Source organism: Bos indicus x Bos taurus, chromosome 21 (assembly GCF_003369695.1).
Source record: "Bos indicus x Bos taurus breed Angus x Brahman F1 hybrid chromosome 21, Bos_hybrid_MaternalHap_v2.0, whole genome shotgun sequence".
NCBI lineage: Eukaryota > Metazoa > Chordata > Mammalia > Artiodactyla > Bovidae > Bos > Bos indicus x Bos taurus.
The window spans coordinates 31858139-31879064 of record NC_040096.1 but is presented as its reverse complement, the minus strand read 5'-3'; the positions used below and the strand labels follow the sequence as shown (position 1 = coordinate 31879064).

Here is a 20926-nt window from a genome sequence, read left to right as displayed (position 1 = left end):
GTCCTTGGACTGCAAGGAGATCCAACCAGTCCATTCTAAAGGAGATCAGTCCTGGGTGTTCTTTGGAAGGAATGATGCTAAAGCTGAAACTCCAGTACTTTGGCCACCTCATTCGAAGAGTTGACTCATTGGAAAAGACTCTGATGCTGGGAGGGATTGGGGGCAGGAGGAAAAGGGGACGACAGAGGATGAGATGGTTGGATGGCATCACTGACTTGATGGATGTGAGTTTGAGTGAACTCCGGGAGTTGGTGATGGACAGGGAGGCCTGGCATGCTGCAATTCATAGGGTCGCAAAGAGTCAGACACGACTAAGTGACTGAACTTAACTGAAGTGATTGGGTGTAAGTGTAATTACTATGTGTACTAGCTAAGGAAACAAAAACATCGTCATTTTGTTTGTCTCAAATAGACTGCCAATAGCGGGGCCGTGAGAGAAGGGCACTCATATAATACTGCTGTTGGGAGTGCAGATCGGTATGGTCTTACAGAAAGGCCGTGTGAATCTGGAGCTTAGGATGTCCAGTTTGGTTTTCTTTTACTTTTAAGATCTTTTATTCATTATATATACACGATTAAGTTCCAGTACTTAAGGTTTTATTGTTTAATTATAGTTGATTTACAATGTTATGTTAGTTTCTGATGTACAGAAAAGTAATCCAGTTATACATACGTTGTTTTCAGATTATTTCCCATTATAGTTTATTAAAAGATACTGAATGTAGTTCCCTGTGCTGTACAGCAGGACATTGTTGTTTATTTTATATGGTTTGCTGGTCCCAAACTCATCTGATTTATCCCCCTGCTACTTTGGACATCCAGTTTAGACTTCATACTGCCCAGTGAAATAATGAAAAATATGTGCAAATATTTATATACAAAGATAACTATTTTTGTTACTTTCAGTAGTGAGAAACTCAAGAAACAACTTACATGCCACAGATGGAGGAATATCTATAAGCAGTTGTTAACTGCTTACAAGTTGTTAACTGCTAACAAGGGATATAAAAAAATGACTCACAAAAGTTAAAAGACAAATTGTACTCTTGGATAGAAGACAAAGTATAGTAAATTCTCTTTAAATTCTCCTACAAATATGTGATTTCAACAACATAACAACCTTCTTAAAGCTAGAGATAGAAGCATTTTAAAGAACATATAGAAAAATAAAATTTCCAGGAAAAAAATTTTTAAAGAGGGGAAATGAAGTAGGATTCAGCTAACAGGTGGTTAAAATAGTTTTGCATTGGCATGTAAATAGTAATACAAATTAACGGACTCGGTTTTTAAAAACAATCTAGAAATCGATCCAAAATTTGAGGAAATTTAATATATGACACAGTATAGTGTTGGCAGAGATGGCCAGAAGTTGCTGAGCCATTCCTGAAGGCATGGCCCTTTGCAATATAACTTTGACACCTCTCCATCAACGGGTGGACTCTTACTAACCTTACTCTTGAATTTGGCCTTTTGACTTGTTCTGATCCCTAGTCTACTGCAGAAGCAGTGTGTGACTTCTGAGCCTTAGCTTCAGAAGTCTTGAAGCTTTTGCTCACAACTTTGCTTTCTTGTTCCCCTCTGACTGCCATGTAAGGAAGCTTGGGTCGGCCTCCTTGATGACGGATCACTTGGTCATGGTGAATAATCCTTTTAATATGCTGTTGAATCTGTTCGACTTGCTCTGTTGAGGGTTTTTGCATCAGTGTTTTTGCATAGTGTTCATCAGTGATGGGAATATCAGGCCAGATCAGGCCTCTGCTTGTGATGTCTCATTGGCCAAGGCAAGTCATTTTGTCAAGTCCTTAGTCACTGTATGAGGAGACTAGTAAGTCATGGCTAGCAAGATATACTTCAAGGGGGGACCTTTAATGTAATAGTCTGTTCTGCAGCTTTCCCTGGATGCTCCTCTTACTTGACTAACTGCTCTTCTTCATTACCTGTTGCCTCATTGTTTCTTGTCTCTTTGAGCTCTGACATTAGCATGCCTTTGTCCTGAGAGTTCAGGTAGAGGATTATTCTCTTGGTAATCTCATTTATTTTCATGACTAAACAACTAGTATCTGGATGGACTTTATTTATTTTTTTAAATTTTATTTTACTTTTAAACTTTACATAATTGTATTAGTTTTGCCAAATATCAAAATGAATCTGCCACAGGTACACATGTGCTCCCCATTCTGAACCCTCCCCCCTCCCCCCTCCCCACACCATCCCTCTGGGCCGTCCCAGTGCACCAGCCCCAAGCATCCAGCATCGCGCATCGAACCTGGACTGGCAGCTTGCCTCCTACATGATATTCTGGACTTTAGATTCTTGTTTCCAATCCAGACCTGTCCCCAGAACTCCAGAATACAATATCCAGCTTTCATGTTAGCATTTCTACTTGGATGTCTCTCTGTTCACTTGAATGCCTTAGGTGAACATGTGTCAGGGTAGACTCCTGAAATTTGTTTTCAAAACTTACCCCTCCTATCTTTGTTTATCTTAAGAAATGGCAGGTCCATCCTTACATTAAGTCATCTAAAACTTTAGAGTCATCCTTTTTCTCAAAAAGCTTAATTATTGTAACTGATTGAAATAGGTAACCAAAAAGGAGATGAAAAGACATGTCTCCTTATAAAATTATTCTATTTAATAAATGAAAATGACTTTCTCCAATTTCCCTTCCCCCTAACCAGAAAAATTCAGTCCTATTATTGTTAGATGAGAGCACCACCAAGCAGCCATCTGCATTGGCTGGATGACTGGATCAGTGGGGGCAGAGTGGTGGCTGTCAGAGCCTGAGTGGACCAAAGAGGGGTGGCCAGATGTGAAGGTCCAGAGCCGAGCAGAGCCTCCATGTAGGGTAGGACACTATGGCCTGGTGTGGGGAATCAGAACCAAGTGAGGAGGGCATATCCATGGAATGTCATCCTTGCCCAGTCTGTCAGGGGAGCCTTGTAAAGGCTGTGAAACCTATGCATGGGTGAGAAGAGCAGAGGAGACCGGTGTGGGGAGTCAGAGCCAAGCAGGTAGATAATAGTGTACATAAACTATGGATGGGTGATATGTTAGGGGGGTTGTTCCCATAAGTAAATATATTAAGGATGTTGGAAGACATATTGCTCACTGTTAGAGAAGAGAGTTAAAAAGTATACTCAAGGAGAATAGAAAATCCTGCAGTGATGAATTGGAATTTTAGATATCAGTTTTAACTTGTATTTTCCAATATATATGTAGAAATAAATATATGTAAAGTGTAGGGATACACACACACACACGACCTTGGAACAATGCGGAGTGGGGTTTAGAGGTACTGACCCTCTGAGCAGTCAAAAATCTGCCTATAACTTTTACAGTCAACCCTTCCCCTCTGAGGTTTTACATTCATGAATTCAACCAACCATGAATCCTGTGGTGCACACGTAGTGTAAAAAATCTGTATAAATGGACCTATACAGCTCAAAGCCCTGTTGCTCAAGCATCAGCTTTTTGTATATATAATTATATATATTTTATAATATTTATATAAAATAATGTACACACATTTTCTAGATCTTTCCACTGTGGGTGAGGGCCTGGGAACAGCAGCACCTTGATAGCATTGAGCACATCTAGTATTAAGTGTGAGGATGACATAGTTCCCTGAAGGGGTAGATGGGTTCTTTATTCACAAGAAAGGATGCTGGAGGCAACGATGAAAGATGTTCCCTATGGGACGCAGTATATGCACACTGGCTTTCTTCATCTTATATGAGGATTTCTTAAACTCTTACATTTAAAAATACAGGCTTAGGCATATAACTTAAAAATGAAAGGGGAACCTGTAGCCTTAAATTTAAACTATGTACCTCTCAAATAGAGACGGTTTAAAAGAAAAAATGGAAGTTAATATATTTATGTCTTCCTGCCCACCACACTAAAGAACAGGACGCAGTGTCCCTTCTTACACTTATAAATCTTCCCAATGGTCCTAATGAACCTCCCAAAACTTTACTGTGATAAAAGTTAGGGCTCCTTAAAGAGGAGCCCTTACCATTTACCAGTAACAGATTTGAACTGAGAATTGTTAAAATGTGTTCAAATTTTGAGAAGAAAATATCTGACCTTAAAAAATTCTCCACAAAGCCATTTACCTGTCAGATACTTCTCATGTTCTGGGCTAGGAATTACGAAGCCTTTAGTTTTTCTTTTCATGCTAGAAAAATTATCTGCCAGAATTTACACAAATAGCAATTTCTGTATTAAAAAACTGCACCCTCTAAACAGCTCCTGTTCTTGCCCTGTAAGGAAACTATAACTTTCAGGAATTGAGTCCTGTGACATTCAATCATTATTTATAGTATGAATCAAAATCGAATGCTTTTCTTCTTGAGAGGAGCTATGTTATTTGTGGTACTTGGTGGAGGCCAGGAATGAAGCAGAGGTTTAGCTCATGTTACCACAGCATCCCCTTCATTTGGCATTCTTCCTTGAAGGGTAGGTTCATATGAGTCCCAGATTTGATTTACCTCAGGGCGAAATATAAGCCTCTTGTATTCTGTGAATTAAAATGGTCCTTGTGCCTCTCTAAATACCCCTGGTTTTCAGTGGAATGTGAGCATTCTTGGTAAGAGTACTACTAGATTCATATGCATCTATTGCTGTGGCTGGATATTTAGTTACATGGTGTGCAGGCTTTATTCAGCCAAGAGCTGAAGTGGCTACTTATCTGTCACACAATGGAGTTTGCTGCCAATATTCGTCCACGTGATAAGGTCAGTTACTTTAATCGGATGGGACTCTAGCCCACATTCGATTAGGAGGAAAAGGACTATGTTGCTCTTAGTCTATTTTTGTATTTTTTATATTCTCGAAATGTTAGGTTGAGACTTTCTGTCAGCAAGTAGTAATAAGAGTTGATTATTTATTGATTATTTATTCAATGTCTACTTTAGTGAATGGTGTTAGGTACATTACATTATCTCTAATCTTCAGAAGCTCTGAAGAAAAAAATATATGTATATATAATCTCCACTTTTAAGTTGAAGAAATTGAGATTGAGTATTTAAATAACCTCCCCACAGTTTACATAAAGCCAAAATTTAAGCATAGGTATTTCTGATTTTAGAGTTTGCATTTGTTCTGTGACTTATCAAAGTAAACTCCATATGGATAGCTTAGATTTAAACTGGAGTTCACAAGCGCCTTTTTGAACTGCAGTTGCTATTGTATTCTTTGAGGAATTAAAGATTTTTACATAAATAGGTGAAACTGTGTTCTAGGATATTATTCATTTGTGAATAAAATTTTCTTATTGAATTGACTAATATGGTGTGGAGATAAAGCATGAAATCTGAAGATGAAAGGCATAGGTTCCTACTTCCAATAGTGCATTTACTAGCCATGCAGCCTTGGGAAAGTCACCTCATCTTCCTAAGCGCTAGCATTCAAACAGGGATGGATAATGTTTTTCAGAGGACAAATGAGATCATGTACATGAAAGTATATTGTAATAGAGATTATGGATATTATAAGACTGGTATAAAGAAGAAATTTCTTCTTAGACCATATATCAGTGCTTCTAGAGTGTGCTTATGTAACAGTGCTGTGGATAAGATGGTGAATGGTTCGACAGCAGCCCTCCCTCATAAGGTTCATATTGTGCTTCTGCACTGTTCAGTATGATAGCTTCTAGCCACATGTGGCTGTTTAAATTATCAAAATTAAGTTAAGTTAGTTCTTCATACCGAAGCTCCTTCACTCTAGGGAATGTGAGCCACAACTGCTGAGCGTGCGTGCTGCATCTGTTGAAGTCCTAGAGACGCTGCTTAGAAACAAGGGAAGCCGCCACAAGGAGAAGCGTTGGTACAACTGGAGAGTGTCCCCCACTCGCTGCCACTAGAGGAAGCCTACACACAGCAACGAAGACCCTGTACAACCAAAAACGAAATAAAATGGTTAATTTTTTTTTTAAGTCCTGCACTCATAGTAACTGTCTTTCAAGTACACAATAGGTACGTTTGACCAGCAGCCACCAGGTTGTACATAATAGGTATGGAACATTCCCATCATTACCAAAAATCCTGTTGTCAGTCTCTGCGTGAGAGAGACTTGTGATAGTGACTTGAAGGAACAGATCAGAGAAAGCAATGTTTGAGCTAGGAACTTAGGGAAGAGTAGAATTTTTCTGGAGGTGGAGGAAGTGTTTCAGAAGGAATGAATAAAGAGCATTTGCAAAGACACTGAAGCAGGGAAAGCAGGATTTAGATCCAGAAGGACCATGCATATAGAGTCAGTGTGGTAAGATTAGCCCTGCTGCTGCTGCTGCTGCTAAGTCGCTTCAGTCGTGTCCGACTCTGTGGGACCCCACAGACGGCAACCCACTAGGCTCCCCTGTCCCCGGGATTCTCCAGGCAGGAACACTGGAGTGGGTTGCCATTTCCTTCTCCAGTGCATGAAAGTGAAAAGTGAAAGGGAAGTTGCTCAGTCATGTCTGACTCTTCGAGACCCCATGGACTGCAGCCTACCAGGCTCCTCCGTCCATGGGATTTTCCAGGCAAGAGTACTGGAGTGGGGTGCCATTACCTTCCCTGAAGATTAGCCCTATGTGGGAGGAATCAGTCTTCCTTGATTGTAATAGGAGAAATAAAGGAGAGTGTGGGTGAAATGCTCAGATGCTTATAGATTTTTGGCAGAAAGTGAGGATTTCCTTGTTCCAGTAGCTTCCATTTTCTCTATGAAATGTAAAATCTTCTTATATGGAAGCAAGAGGGAGAAGGAAAAGAGTGGAATTATGAGGAGATGGAGCAATATATGAAGAAGTCTTCGTGGAAGAGTGTGAGAGTGAGCAGACTTGGACAAACTTAGTAAGATTCTGAAGCCATAGTCATACCAATCTTTTGTATGGTGTGAGTTTTTCTCAGTATCAGAAATGGAAACGGCTAGCAGATGTTCACTAATCCAGCTAAATTAATGTTTGTAAGACATCGAGAGGGATGCCTGGCCCACTAAACAGACGTTGGTGATTGTTACCATAACTGGGGGTTACCTGTAGGAGTAACAGAACAACAGAGAGGGAATGTACCACACGTTTACAAGGAAGTGATTATAATGAAGGCCAATGGAATCAGTCATAGATAAAAATGGAAGTAGGGTAACGGCAGTGGCATATAGGGGGAAAGTGGAGAGATCTGGGATGGTGTCTGGTGAGTGTCTGTTGGTAGGATGCTCAGGCGAATAACAGGATAGGAGAAGAACATTGCTCAAAGAATGAGGTCTGTGAAACAGAAGAAGCAAGGGCTTTAAAGAAACATTAATGCAGTCCACTTACTAAAGTGCGTGCTAAGTCACTTCATTAGTGTCTATAGTGTCTAACTCTTTGCGACCCCATGGACTGTAGCCCGCCAGGCTCCTCTGTCCATGGGATTTTCCAGGCAAAAATACTGGAATGGTTTGCATGCCCTCCTCCAAGGGATCTTCCCTACCCAGGATCGAACCCATATCTCTTATGTCTCCTGCATTGGCAGGTGGGCTCTTTACCACTAGAGCCACCTGGAAAGCCCCAGGTGTGTTATGTGTTATTCTTGGTGAAAAGCAAATAAAAGCAAATGCTCTGTTGTCTAAATGACATCAGCAGTGACAGGAAATCCCCAAATTGCTTATAAACTGGAACATGGGGAATTTGACATTCTGAGAATGTCAAATTCATATGTCAGTGCTTATAATTACCTTAAAGATTTACAACAAAATATGAAGACCTGCTCAGGCTCCTCTCCTCATTTTCTCTGCCATCATACTCTGACCTTTCCCCACATCAGGTCTGTTCTAGTGTAAGAGTAACGCAGAAACTGATGGCAGCAACTGCTCCAGCTGATCCTGTGGATGGACAGTACTGTCCTTTAGGTCTGTTTTGTGTCACAAAGACTAGATTGGTGTTTGTGAATATAGAGTAATACCGTCCTTAGGAATGGTTTGTTTTTCTTTTCCTTAAGTACTCTATGAAGCAGTTTCTAACATAATAATGAAAGTAACTTTTGTTTAAAAGTGTTCTGGAAAATGAAATATTGTATTCTAATTCATTCATGTCATTCTTCTCTTTTATTTTGTATCCAAGACTTCAGCGGTTAGCCAAAGATCTTCTAAAACAGCTACAAGTACAAGACGGTGGCTCATGGGCAAACAATAAGGTTTCTGCTTTAGATCGGACCCTTGGTGAGGTCGCCAGAATATTGGAAAAAGAGGTATGTAACTCATCTATGGCCCCTGGCCATAATCTTTATGTTTCTTTCTTATTATGACGGGCCTTGGGACTACAAGGCAAACTCTAAATATATGTGTTTCTTTGGTGTTTCCAAAAGCCAGTCAACCATTGATGGATATTTTTTTCTTTTTGTTCTTAAGATATTGAAATTGTTTTTAGTTGTGTTAACTGAAGTCCTCTATGGCAAAAATACATTCTTTACATTGTAGTTTTCTCAGTTATATTTTTCCTAACATGGCGTTCTATTTTAAATAGAATCAGAGTAATAAAGATATACAGTTTTATGGCAGAAAATATAAGACTTTGAATTATAAAGCTCATAAATCACAGATTTTCACAAAACACCAGTTTCCTTCCTGTTTCCAATAGAAGATTTGATAGTTTTCTTTAATGACTTACAGTCGTTAAATGTTTCAGTGACAATTTAAAAAATCCTTAATGGTTTTAAAAGTATTTATTATTCACTATAGAAAATTTTAAAGGAACAAAGAAGAAATAAAACTCCCTGTAATATCCAATATTGACATTTTATTGTGTTTTTTTCTAATATTTTACTGTACATTTTTACAGTATTTTGTCTTGCTAATTTTATCATAAATATTTTATCATGTCTTATAAATTCTTTTAACTGAATGAACATATCACAATTTATACAATTTATATCACTTAGATGGTTTCTAATTTTTTTGTTTAAGGTGATGTTCATCTTTATTAGCTGTGATTTTTGTTTTCTTGGTTTAAACTGTATTGTGTTATATTTTATATATATGAAAGAATGTAGTGATAAAAATTACATAAATGCAGTGGGTTATGATCTCATGACCAACCCAAGGACTAAGTTGATCCCAGTATATTTATTATTTATAGTTCCCACTGGATTCCTTCCTCACCCTATCCCCTGCCTCTGCTCCCTTTCAGGAAATACTGTATAGAATTAAAGGGGTATCCTTTTTTTGTTTTATAAAAATAGTATTATTGATTTATCACATAAATGTATATTTAATTAATATATTATTTTGTTTTGCTTGTATTTGGCCTTTATAAAATATTACACTTCAGACTTCTTGATTTTTTTCAATCAAAATTAAGACTCTGAAGTTTTATTTAAGCTTATAAATGTAGCTATTTTTCATTTATTTTCTCTGTCGTACAGTGAGTACTACATTGTGTTAGTACTACAATTTTTTATATCATTCTTCTTACAATAGATGTTCATTTTCAGGATTTGATATGTGTGTGTGTGTGTGTGTGTGTGTGTGTGTGTGGATGGGGGTGATTGGAGAGAGGGAGAGAGGTAAGGGGCCGTGCTGCTCAAATAGTTTCTGTATTAGAACAATTCAAGAAGAATTTCTCTAAAGCAGGGAAGGAGCCTCAGACTTTAGTCTGCATCAGAATCACCTAGAGGACTTGTTAAAACACCTTGGGTTTCTGATTCAGTAGATCTGGAGTGGGTCCCAAGAATTTGTATTTCCAGTAAGTTCCCAAGTGACATTGATGCTGCTGATCCAAGGACTATGCTTTGAGAGCTTGCTCTATTCTAGGCGGTATGCCTCAGGGGCAGAATTACTGGGTTTTCAGTCATATGAAAAACCAACTTTACAAGACAGCGCTCAGCTGCGTTTTGGCATCAAACAACAGTCCTCTTTAGGAACTGAAAGCAGCATACTCACTGTGACGTGACAGCAGGGCCACATGGAGTCGGTTCTTTTGTGTAACACGTCCTTCCAAAGTATGACAGTTCAGAAACTGGTAGTTGTCCGGCATGTACTGGATGGAATGTTTAGAGGTTTTACATGCCTTGGGGAAATCTCTAATTATTTTAAAATTAGCAGACACTGATTATTTTCTTTTTGTTTTTGAAAAAGGGTACTTATACTTTGAAATAAAAGGCACTGCTTGAAGATACTACCATGTAAACTTTATCCTACGAATATTGTTTTAGATTGAAGTAGTCACAGAATTTTTTAGTAAAAAGTAAAATGATCTGTGTAAGAAAGGTATTCAGTATGAAAATCTAAGTAAAGTTATTTCACTCACAAAGGGGCAATTTACCAGAATACCACTGATTCCTTATAATTTGAGGGAGAAAAATGTTGTCTGGCTCCCAGTCTAAATGGTCTGTGTCAGGAACCTTGCTGTAAAACTGTCCTCAGAGTATACGCTGCAGGACCACCTAAGAGTCTAAACTTACCTACAATAAGATCCTTTTGCAACTTTTAGAACTAAAATCCTTTTTACTTTGCCAAGACAGACACACTTTATTTGAAATCCTGTTCATAGAGTTATATTGACATTTCAGTGTAATTCAGCTGATGGTATTTATGATTTCAGTCTAGGAATTATAAATAACCATTCCTTTTTGTTTGGAAAACTGCCTGGAGTAACAAAATCATTAGCGTCAAAGCCAAGTACCCAGTGAAGAATTTGAAGACGGCCTAGAAGTGACAGGGGTGGGACTGGTGGAACTTGGGCAGGCACTCACTGAGGATGGTGAGAGATTAATCTTGAGGCCTTTGTCCTCTTGGTTTAGACCTCAACACGCTGATGCTTTCTGTTACTGCTTTGGCACGGTTTCCCTTAGGTAATTTTTCTGAAGTTCTGAGAACTGTCTTAGGGCTAACAGGTTAAAAGTGTGAAGCCCACAAGTGCTCCTGTCACAAAAGAGATTTGGAGACTAAGGAGATCTGGGTATTTTAGTACTTACTGTGTGACTCACATTCCTTCTGGCTTCTTAGGTTCTCTGATTCCATTCAGGAATAAAACATTTGTAAGCTTTGTTGTGTGCATTATGCTTTTTAACAAACTGCGCCACAAACTGCTGCTCAAAGTATGAAATCTAATAGGAGATTTTCTCTTCACAAGGATTAAACCCACCAAAGCCTACACCCTGACATAATCATGAACTGTCTCACCTGCCCTCAGAGATTGCAAAGAAAGTGCCTCAGCATAGTACAGAAGGTATGGCCATAATCCAGCCCGGGAATAGATTTGCAGTCCAAATTCACATCACCCCTACTATTTTAGATGTTGAATTGAGTGTAAAGTAGTCCCAGATTGATTAGTAGCATCCCCTAGGAACCTGGCAGAAAGAAATGCAAATCCTATTTGGAAGAAGACACCTTTATCCTAGGCCTCAAGGCATTTCTGTTAAGTAATTTTATGAGAACAAGTGGCCACAGTCAAAACACAATCACAAAAGTAGATAAGTCATTATGAGTAAGCTCAAGCAGAAAGCAGAACTGCAAGACTTTGTAAATACCAGTCATAGATCATAAAACTGTATGTTTTATGTGTGAGGAAATAAAAGGCAGGATTGAAAATATCTACAGTTATGGACCTAACAATAGTGACACAGGAGGGAATTCAGAATAGTCCTCTCACTGATGACAGTTAATAAAGCTAAACAGACTATAAGCTGGTTCCGAACTGCTAATAGAGTAGTAAAGAATTACTGGTCCAAGATCTAGGAACATGGCATTTTGGGGCTGGGTATAGTTGGTGATCCAAAAAAGGTGGATGAGAAGCTTGAGTAATACTTTTAATAATATTGCAGAACTGGTGAAGGAGAAACATTAGCGTCTAGGACTGTCAGCGCTAACACGGTGGCAAAAAGTCCATGTTTTGGGTTGAGACTTTAAAGGACTGAACTAAGAGAGAGGGTAAACAGAAAGTGTGCCAGTCACTACACACACAGCAGCTAAAGGTCAAACCATCTGGATGGCTGGGAAAGTCCTGATCATCGGAAAAAAAAAAAACAGGAAAGTGGTCTGGAATTGCTAATACCTGCAGGTACCTAACCAAAGCAAAGAGAAAATCTACTCTGAAGGAAGATATTATAATAATCAACCTAAGCCTCAAATTATTTCAATAAAATGATTTTAAAATACATTTTCTGGCAGAGAAAGATAGTTAAGCATATAAAACGCAAGACAACATGGATAAAAATCAATAGAAAGAAACAAATAGGGACTCTAGAACTATGCTTACTGTGTTCAAGGATATAAGTATTCATTTTTTAAAAAAAGTACAGCACATTTGAAAGAAAATAGAAATTTGAGAACTGAATGTTTTTGTAATTAAAATTACAAAAACTGTAGATGAAATAACAGAATAAACCAACTGGAGAGAGATTTTTGTGTACTGTAAGATAGGTCATAGGAAAGAATCCTGACTGAAGCATGGAGAGAAGATATGGAAAATACAAAGAAGAGTGTAAGAGGCATATAATATATAGTGAAAATACCTAATATATGTATAGTTATTCAGAAGGAGAGAAGTAGAAACATTTGAAGTAATTATCATTTAGAACTTTCTAAAATTTATCGATCAATCCACAGATTCATGAAACCAAATAAAATTCAAGCAGGGTAAATTAAAAAGAAATCCACAGTCCACAGACATCATAGTAAAATTGAAGAAAATCATAGTGCAAGCCAATCTCATTCATGAACTTGGATTCAAATTTCCTAAGCAAATTTTGGCAAACCAAATCATGCAATGTGTTACACGAATAATAGGTAACAACAAAGTTAGATTTATTCAAGATACGCAAGTTTAGATTATTGTTGGAAAATCAGTCATAGCTTATATTAATGGAAGAAAAAGATCACCTCAAAAGATGCAGTTAAAAAGCATTTGATAAAGGCATCACCAAAGCAATTCATGATGGTAAACCAGGAACAGAATGGAATTTCCTAATCTAACAATTTGTATCTGCCCAAAAAAAAGCATAGCTGATATCATAAACTATTGAACAAGTTTAACAAAGCCACTAGATGCAAGAAGAGAATATAAAATTGTATTATGATGTCATCAAAAGAATTAAGCATGTAAGAGTAAATCTATCATGTTCATAGATTAAATTTTTTTTGTATCTCTTATTTAAAGCTGCATAAATTAAGATGGTGTGCTGTTGGAGCAAAGATGGAGAAAAAGAAAAATATTAACAGTCTTATTCTAATGTATATGCTTGATGCATGGCATGTGAGGGATCTGTTTATGTATATATGGAAAAAGGAGGTAGGGTGAAGCATTAGGAGAAAGTATGGTCTATTTTGTGAATGATGCTATGGTGATTAAATATCCTTATTTTTTAAAACTGAAACTTGACCTTAACTCACATCATAAACAAAAAATTCTAGATTGACCTAAATGTAAATAAAAAAAATAAAATTAGGATATAACAGAAGAATGTCTTTTTGACTTTGGGGTTTTGCCTAGACAAGAAAAGTACAAAAAAGACATTAACCATAAAGGGAGGTGTTGATAAATTTGCATTAAAATAGGAACTTTTATTCATCAAGAGACTCCAGGGAAAGAAAAGAATAAAAAAGAAACAGAATGGGAGAAGACATTTATATGTACGACTCACAAAGAAGGGTATCCAGAGCATATAAGGAATTCCTACAAGTTAATAAGGAAAGAAAAACCCCAACAACAACCCAATAGGAAAATGGTCAAGAGAATGGCATTAAGAAATTTAAATAGCCAATAAATAAATGCAAAGATAGTCAGTCTCTTTCAGAGAAGGCAATGGCACCCCACTCCAGTACTCTTGCCTGGAAAATCCCATGGATGGAGGAGCCTGGTAGGCTGCAGTCCATGGGGTCTCGAAGAGTCGGACACGACTGAGAGACTTCACTTTTCACTTTCATGCACTGGAGAAGAAAATGGCAACCCACTCCAGTGTTCTTGCCTGGAGAATCCCAGGGATGGGGGAGCCTGTTGGGCTGCCGTCTATGGGGTCTCACAAAGTCGGACACGACTGAAGTGACTTAGCAGCAGCAGCAGCAGCAGTCAGTCTCTTTAATAATCATGAAAATCTAAATCAAAAATTTGGAATTATACTGTGAGTCACCTATCAGAATGGTAAAAAATTAAACACGGAAAATACCAAATATCAGCAAAGATCTAGAGCAGTGGGGATGCTTATATGCTGTTTGTGATAAGTTAGTGCTACTACTTTATTTTTTTAATTTTTATTGAATTGTGGTTCATATACAACATTGTATTAGTTTCAGGTATACAGCAAAGTGAATTGGTTATATGTATACATATATCCACTCTTTTCCTATGTAAGTCATTACACAGTATTGAATAGAGTTCCCTATGCAATACAATAGGTTCTTCATTTCAGTTCAGTTCAGTCGCTCAGTCGTGTCTGACTCTTTGCAACCCCATGAATCGCAGCACTCCAGGCCTCCCTGTCCATCACCAACTCCCGGAGTTCACCCAGACTCACATCCATTGAGTCAGTGATGCCATCCAGCCATCTCATCCTCTATCGTCCCCTTCTCCTCCTACCTCCAATCCCTCCCAGCATCAGAGTATTTTCCAATGAGTCAACTCTTCCCATGAGGTGGCCAAAATACTGGAGTTTCAGCTTTAGCATCATTCCTTCCAAAGAAATCCCAGGGCTGATCTCCTTCTTTTTTTTAATTTTTTAATTTTTTTTTATTTTTTTGTTGTTCCTAATTTTATTTTATTTTTAAACTTTACATAATTGTATTAGTTTTGCCAAATATCAAAATGAATCCGCCACAGGTATACATGTGTTCCCCATCCTGAACCCTCCTCCCTCCTCCCTCCCCATACCATCCCTCTGGGTCGTCCCAGTGCACTAGCCCCAAGCATCCAGTATCATGCATCGAACCTGGACTCGCAACTCGTTTCTTACATGATATTTTACATGTTTCAATGCCATTCTCCCAAATCTTCCCACCCTCTCCCTCTCCCAAATCTTCCCACCCTCTCCCTCTCCCACAGAGTCCATAAGACTGTTCTATACATCAGTGTCTCTTTTGCTGTCTCGTACACCGGGTTATTGTTACTATCTTTCTAAATTCCATATATATGCGTTAGTATACTGTATTTATGTTTTTCCTTTTGGCTCCTTCTGAATGGACTGGTTGGATCTCCTTGCAGTCCAAGGGACTCTCAAGAGTCTTCTCCAATACCACAGTTCAAAAGCATCAATTCTTCAGCGCTTAGCTTTCTTCACAGTCCCAACTCTCACATCTTTACATGACCACTGGAAAAACCATAGCCTTGACTAGATGGACCTTTGTTGGCAAAGTAATGTCTCTGCTTTTGAATATGCTATCTAGATTGGTCATAACTTTTCTTCCAAGGAGCAAGCATCTTTTTTTTTTTTTTAAATATACATTTATTTATTTTAATTGGAGGCTAATTACTTTACAATATTGTATTGGTTTTGCCATACATCAACATGAATCTGCCACAGGTATACATGTGTTCCCCATCCCGAACCCCCCTCTCTCCTCCCTCCCCGTACCATCCCTCTAGGTCATCCCAGTGCACCAGCCCCAAGCATCCAGTATCATGCATTGAACCTGGACTGGCGATTCGTTTCATATATGATGTTATACATGTTTCAATGCCATTCTCCCAAATCATGCCATCCTCTCCCTCTCCCACAGAGTCCAAAAGACTGTTCTATACATCTGTGTCTCTTTTGCTGTCTTGCATACAGGGTTACGTTACCATCTTTCTAAATTCCATATATATGCGTTAGTATACTGTATTGGTGTTTTTCTTTCTGCCTTACTTCACTCTGTATAATAGGTTCCAGTTTCGTCCACCTCATTAGAACTGATTCAAATGTATTCTTTTTAATGGCTGAGTAATACTCCATTGTGTATGTGTACCACAGCTTTCTTATCCATTCATCTGCTGATGGACATCTAGGTTGCTTCCATGTCCTGGCTATTATAAACAGTGCTGCGATGAACATTGGGGTACATGTGTCTCTTTCAATTCTGGTTTCCTCGGTGTGTATGCCCAGCAGTGGGATTGCTGGATCATAAGGCAGTTCTATATCCAGTTTTTTAAGGAATCTCTACACTGTTCTCCGTAGTGGCTGTACTAGTTTGCATTCCCACCAACAGTGTAAGAGGGTTCCCTTTTCTCCACACCCTCTCTAGCATTTATTGCTTGTAGACTTTTGGATCGCAGCCATTCTGACTGGCGTGAAATGGTACCTCTTTGTGGTTTTGATTTGCATTTCTCTGATAATGAGTGATGTTGAGCATCTTTTCATGTGTTTGTTATCCATCTGTATGTCTTCTTTGGAGAAATGTCTATTTAGTTCTTTGGCCCAATTTCATGGCTGCAGTCACCATCTGCAGTGATTTTGGAGCCCAAAAAAATAAAGGTTCTAGTTACCTATTTTATGCATAGTAGTGTGTATATGTCAATCCCAATCTCCCAATTTATCCGTCCTCCTCTTTTCCCACTTGGTTACCTTAGGTTTGTTTTCTACATCTGTAACTCTATTTCTGTTTTGTAAATAAGTTCATTTGTACCATTTTTTTCTAATTCCACATAAGTGATATCTTACGATATTTGTCCTTCTCTGTCTGACTTATTTCCCTCTGTACAACTTTCACTCCGTACAACAATCACTAGCTCCATCCATGTTGCTGCAAATGGCATTATTTTGTTCTTATTCATGACTGCGTAATATTCTGTTGTATGTATATGTGTGTGTGTGTGTGTGTGTGTGTATATATATATATATATATATATATATATATATAATATCTTTATCCATTCATCCTTCAATGGATATTTAGGTTGCTTTCATGTCCTGGCTACTGTAAATAGTGCTGCAGTGAGCCTTGATGGGGTGTGTGTATCTTTTCAAATCATAGTTTTCTCCAGATATATGCCCAGGATCAACTAACGTTGAAGCCATGCATATCATATTTTACTTCCAGGTCTATATCCGAGAGGAGCTAATACATACATGCACAAGGAGACATGTGCATATAAATTCAAAGGTGGTATCGTTTATTACCAAACATGGAAGATAACCCAAGTATCCTTCAACAGCTGAATATATAAATTATGGTAGCAGCATGGATATGTCTCACAGTGTGCAGTGAGTGAAACAGTTCACCAAAATATATTTATACACTATTGCAGTTCCAGTTATATGAACTTCAAGAACAGACAAAGCTAACCTTACTGTTCTGGAATGTATACCTAGGTGGTAAAACTATAAAGAAGATACGGGAAGTATTTCTCATAAAAATCAGGATAATGATTGTCCAGAGAGGAGAGTGCTTGGTATGATCAGGGAGATTTACTGAAGGGGTTTCCAGATTCTTCTTTTTTCTTGACCAGATGGTGATGTTATACTCAAATTACTCTTCAAATTGTGTTATGTGTTTTCTCTTTTTTTTTTTTTTTCCTGGCTTTCTATATGTTTGTTATGTTTCACAATAAAAATTACACTAAAAGTTCAAGTTAAATTGCTTCAAAGACACTTTTGTTGCACAAATGTTTAATTATTTCAAATAAGAGTTTTTAAAACATTCTTGTGTATGCAAAGGCACTCTCTTCATTCTTGCCATTGTATTAAATTTGTTCTAAGTAAATGTGATTTGTATTTGCATTGACTTTCTCAGTACTCTGCCACACTGAACATTACATTTAAGTTTGGATAGTAACAGCATCCCACAAGCTTTCTGTGGTTTATCAGTAACATGAGACATTTGTATGCTGTTACTATAAGTAAACAGTTTAAGCAGATGGATTGGACATGGATTTTGTCCAGTTGCCTTTCCTGACTTTTTTAGAATCCTGCCAAATTTAAATAGGGATTCAGCTGTAAGTCTCTTCAACCTCAATAAGTAAACCACATAGCTGACAGCATTCATAATTTAACTGAATCGAGAGATGTCAAATCACAATTGACTTTGTGATAACCTATAGCACACCCTGCCATACTTTGGTGCTTTTGAAGTTCATCCTGCAAAATTCCACCAACAAAAAACTATAGAAGACAGAAAAGTAGAAACTCTGCCTTACCCCATCCTCTTCTTTCCTGCTTTTCACCAACTGAGGTTTGTGGCTATTTTATACATGCCTAGACTCAGAGAAGATAAACCACTAATCCCTAGGAGCTTTTTCACCCTAATGTGTGTTCAGAAATTGTGTTCAGGTCCTGCTGGGCACTGCCTCTTGTCCAAGCCTCACGGTTGCGTTAGGTTTTACTTCTCTTATTTTCAGCTGGAACTCTTCAGTTGTGAGAAAGTGGAGAACATTCAGTTGTGGGATCCTCTCATTTCGATCCCCTCACTTACAGTGTTCTCAGTTTATGGTGTTATTTCCTCATAGCAGCTGCCTAATAACTGTATGTAGCTTGTATGACACCCATATTTTGTCAGAAGGTGTCAAGTATATCATATGGCCCAAAGTAAAATGAAAATGTTTCTCATACCTTCTTCAACTAGCTTGTTTTAGTCAACTAAATGGAATTGTTATTTTAAGAATCATACTGATCTTTAATATGTACATGGTTTGTATTTTTAAAAAAAGAAACAGTGAAGGAAAGGGAAGAAGTGTTTATATATTTTGTTTTAGGTGTGGTTATATACGTATGTCCAATTGCCAAAATGCATCAAACCAAATACTTAAATCTCTACGTTTTATGTTAATTATCTCTCAGTAAAAAAAAAAAAAAATTAGGTGATCATGACTGAAAAATAGTGTATATTATATTTCAGATGATGAGGCTTGCCTTTATAAAAGCACACTACTTTAGTCATCTCGTCTGAAATCACTTACTGTGGTTTCTTTATGAAAAGTCCTCTTTTAAAAGCAAATAAATTTGTTATAAAAATTCAGTTATGAATATTTGCACTGCTAGTTTACAGCAACATTTTTATACAACTTGTGATATTTTCTATTATGATTATGCAAATTATCTCTGTGGACTACTCTTAAATTCTTTTTAAGAACCTCTTACATAACATAGAAATTTATGTAAAACAGACTTGCACAGAAAATTAATAATTATAACAGCAAAAAACCTGGTGACTATTCCTTGAGAAACATCATTGTCAGCATCTCAAAACCCTCCAACCCATCTACATTTATTTTGCCAATCATACATTTCTCTTAATATTTGGATAAATTATTACTTTGGCTTTTTGGAAACCACTTTTTTTTAATTTTATGATTTTTGTCCCCTAAAGGCCCATTCCTAAATAATGTATGTTAGTTTAAACATGTCTAGTTTTGAACATTATATAAATGGAATGCTCTTCTCTGTAATTTGATGTTTTGCTTCTTCAAGATTATGTATTTAAGAATTTATGTTGTTGTAAGGGGTTTTTCCCATTGTTATATATTGTGTCATTATATAAATTTACCACAATAACATTTATCCATTTCACCACTAATGGACATTGGGTTGTTTTGATGAAATAAGTGCTTCTAAACATGTATCGTTGAACACATGTGCAAGAATTTCCCTAGGGATGAATTCCTGGGTCGTATGGTATGTATATCTTTAATTTTTCTTGATAATGCTGTATTGTTTCCAAAATTATAACAAACGACTCTACTGCCAGCAAAGTATGAAAGTCCTTTCTCTCTTTCTAACACTTGATATTATCAGGCTTTTTAATTTTTGCTGATCTTGAGGGTATGTAGTAGTACTACTTGCTGTAGTTTAATGTTCCTCTCGTTTGCAGACAGGTTTGAGCACCTATTTGTACTGCTTGGCCATTTGAATTTTTTGTGACATGCCTGTTCAAATCTTTTGCCCATTTTTCTACTAATTTATTTTTTATGTTCTGGTTACCAATCCTCAGTTGTTCAAGTGTATTAAATATATACATTTCTATTACTCAGCTGTCATTTTATTCTCTTTTGGTTTTTTTGATGAACTGAAGTTCTTTTTTAAAATTAAAATATAGTTTATATATTTATAATATTATATAAGTTACAACTGTACAATGTAGTGATGCACAATTTTTAAAGATTTTACTCAGTTTATAGTATTGGCTTTATTTCCTGTATTGTACAATGTATCCTTATAACTTATTTTATGCATAATAGTTCGTACCTCTTACTACCCTACCAAAATATCCCCGCCCCCCCTCCCCTGTAACCACTGATTTGTTCTCTCTATCTGTTTCTTTTTTATTATGTTCACTAGTTTGTTGTATTTTAGATCCTAAGTATAAGTGATATCATATAGTATTTCTTGGTTTTAATATGGGGAAAGTTATCAGTATTTAATGGTTAATAGTTTTTGCTTATCTTTATAAACAATTGCCCCATTCCTGAATCAAGAAGTCTTTTTTTATATTTTCTTGTAGAAGTTTTATAGTTTTGCTTTTACTTTTAGTTTATTATCCATCTGGAATTAATTTTTTGGCTTATTGTGAAGCTTAATTTCATTTTTTCCTTCTGGGTGCTTAACTTTTTGAGCAGCATTTATTAAAAAAACTAGTTTTTCCCTGTTATTCTTTGGTGCCTCATCTATCATAAATCAAAGTTTTATAAATATGCATTTTTCTTCTATTTTTTGTTTTAATTTATTCTCTCCCCAGTTGTCTCTGATACACTGTTAAAACTATCCATTAAATTCTTAATTTTAACCACAGTATTTTATTTTCCATGTCTAGAAAGCCTGTTTACTCTTTTTCACATATGCTATGGCTTTTTTATAATTCCATGTTCTTTGCAGACATTTTTGAGCTTACTTTTTATTTATACACAGAAGATATCATTTTACAGTCTGTTTGATAATCTCAATATCTCACATCTTTATGTGCTTTTATACATTCTTTTTATGTCTTAGTTCCTTTTTCACCTATTAATTTTTCATCACATGCTGATAAGTGTAATTGTGGAGAACTTTTGCATCTATATTCATAGCGTACTAGT

The 20926-nt window shown here is 36.9% G+C and overlaps 1 protein-coding gene across 4 annotated transcripts in view; it reads left to right on the top strand.

The window, feature by feature from the left end:
- The window catches only part of SCAPER (S-phase cyclin A associated protein in the ER), a 423671-nt gene that overhangs the window by 195135 nt on the left and 207610 nt on the right, over nucleotides 1-20926 (top strand). For all 4 annotated transcript variants that reach the window (XM_027521864.1, XM_027521861.1, XM_027521865.1 and 1 more), the window contains one exon: nucleotides 8075-8201. In XM_027521864.1, coding sequence (XP_027377665.1) covers nucleotides 8075-8201 — 127 coding nt within the window. The remainder of the gene's footprint in view (nucleotides 1-8074; nucleotides 8202-20926) is intronic.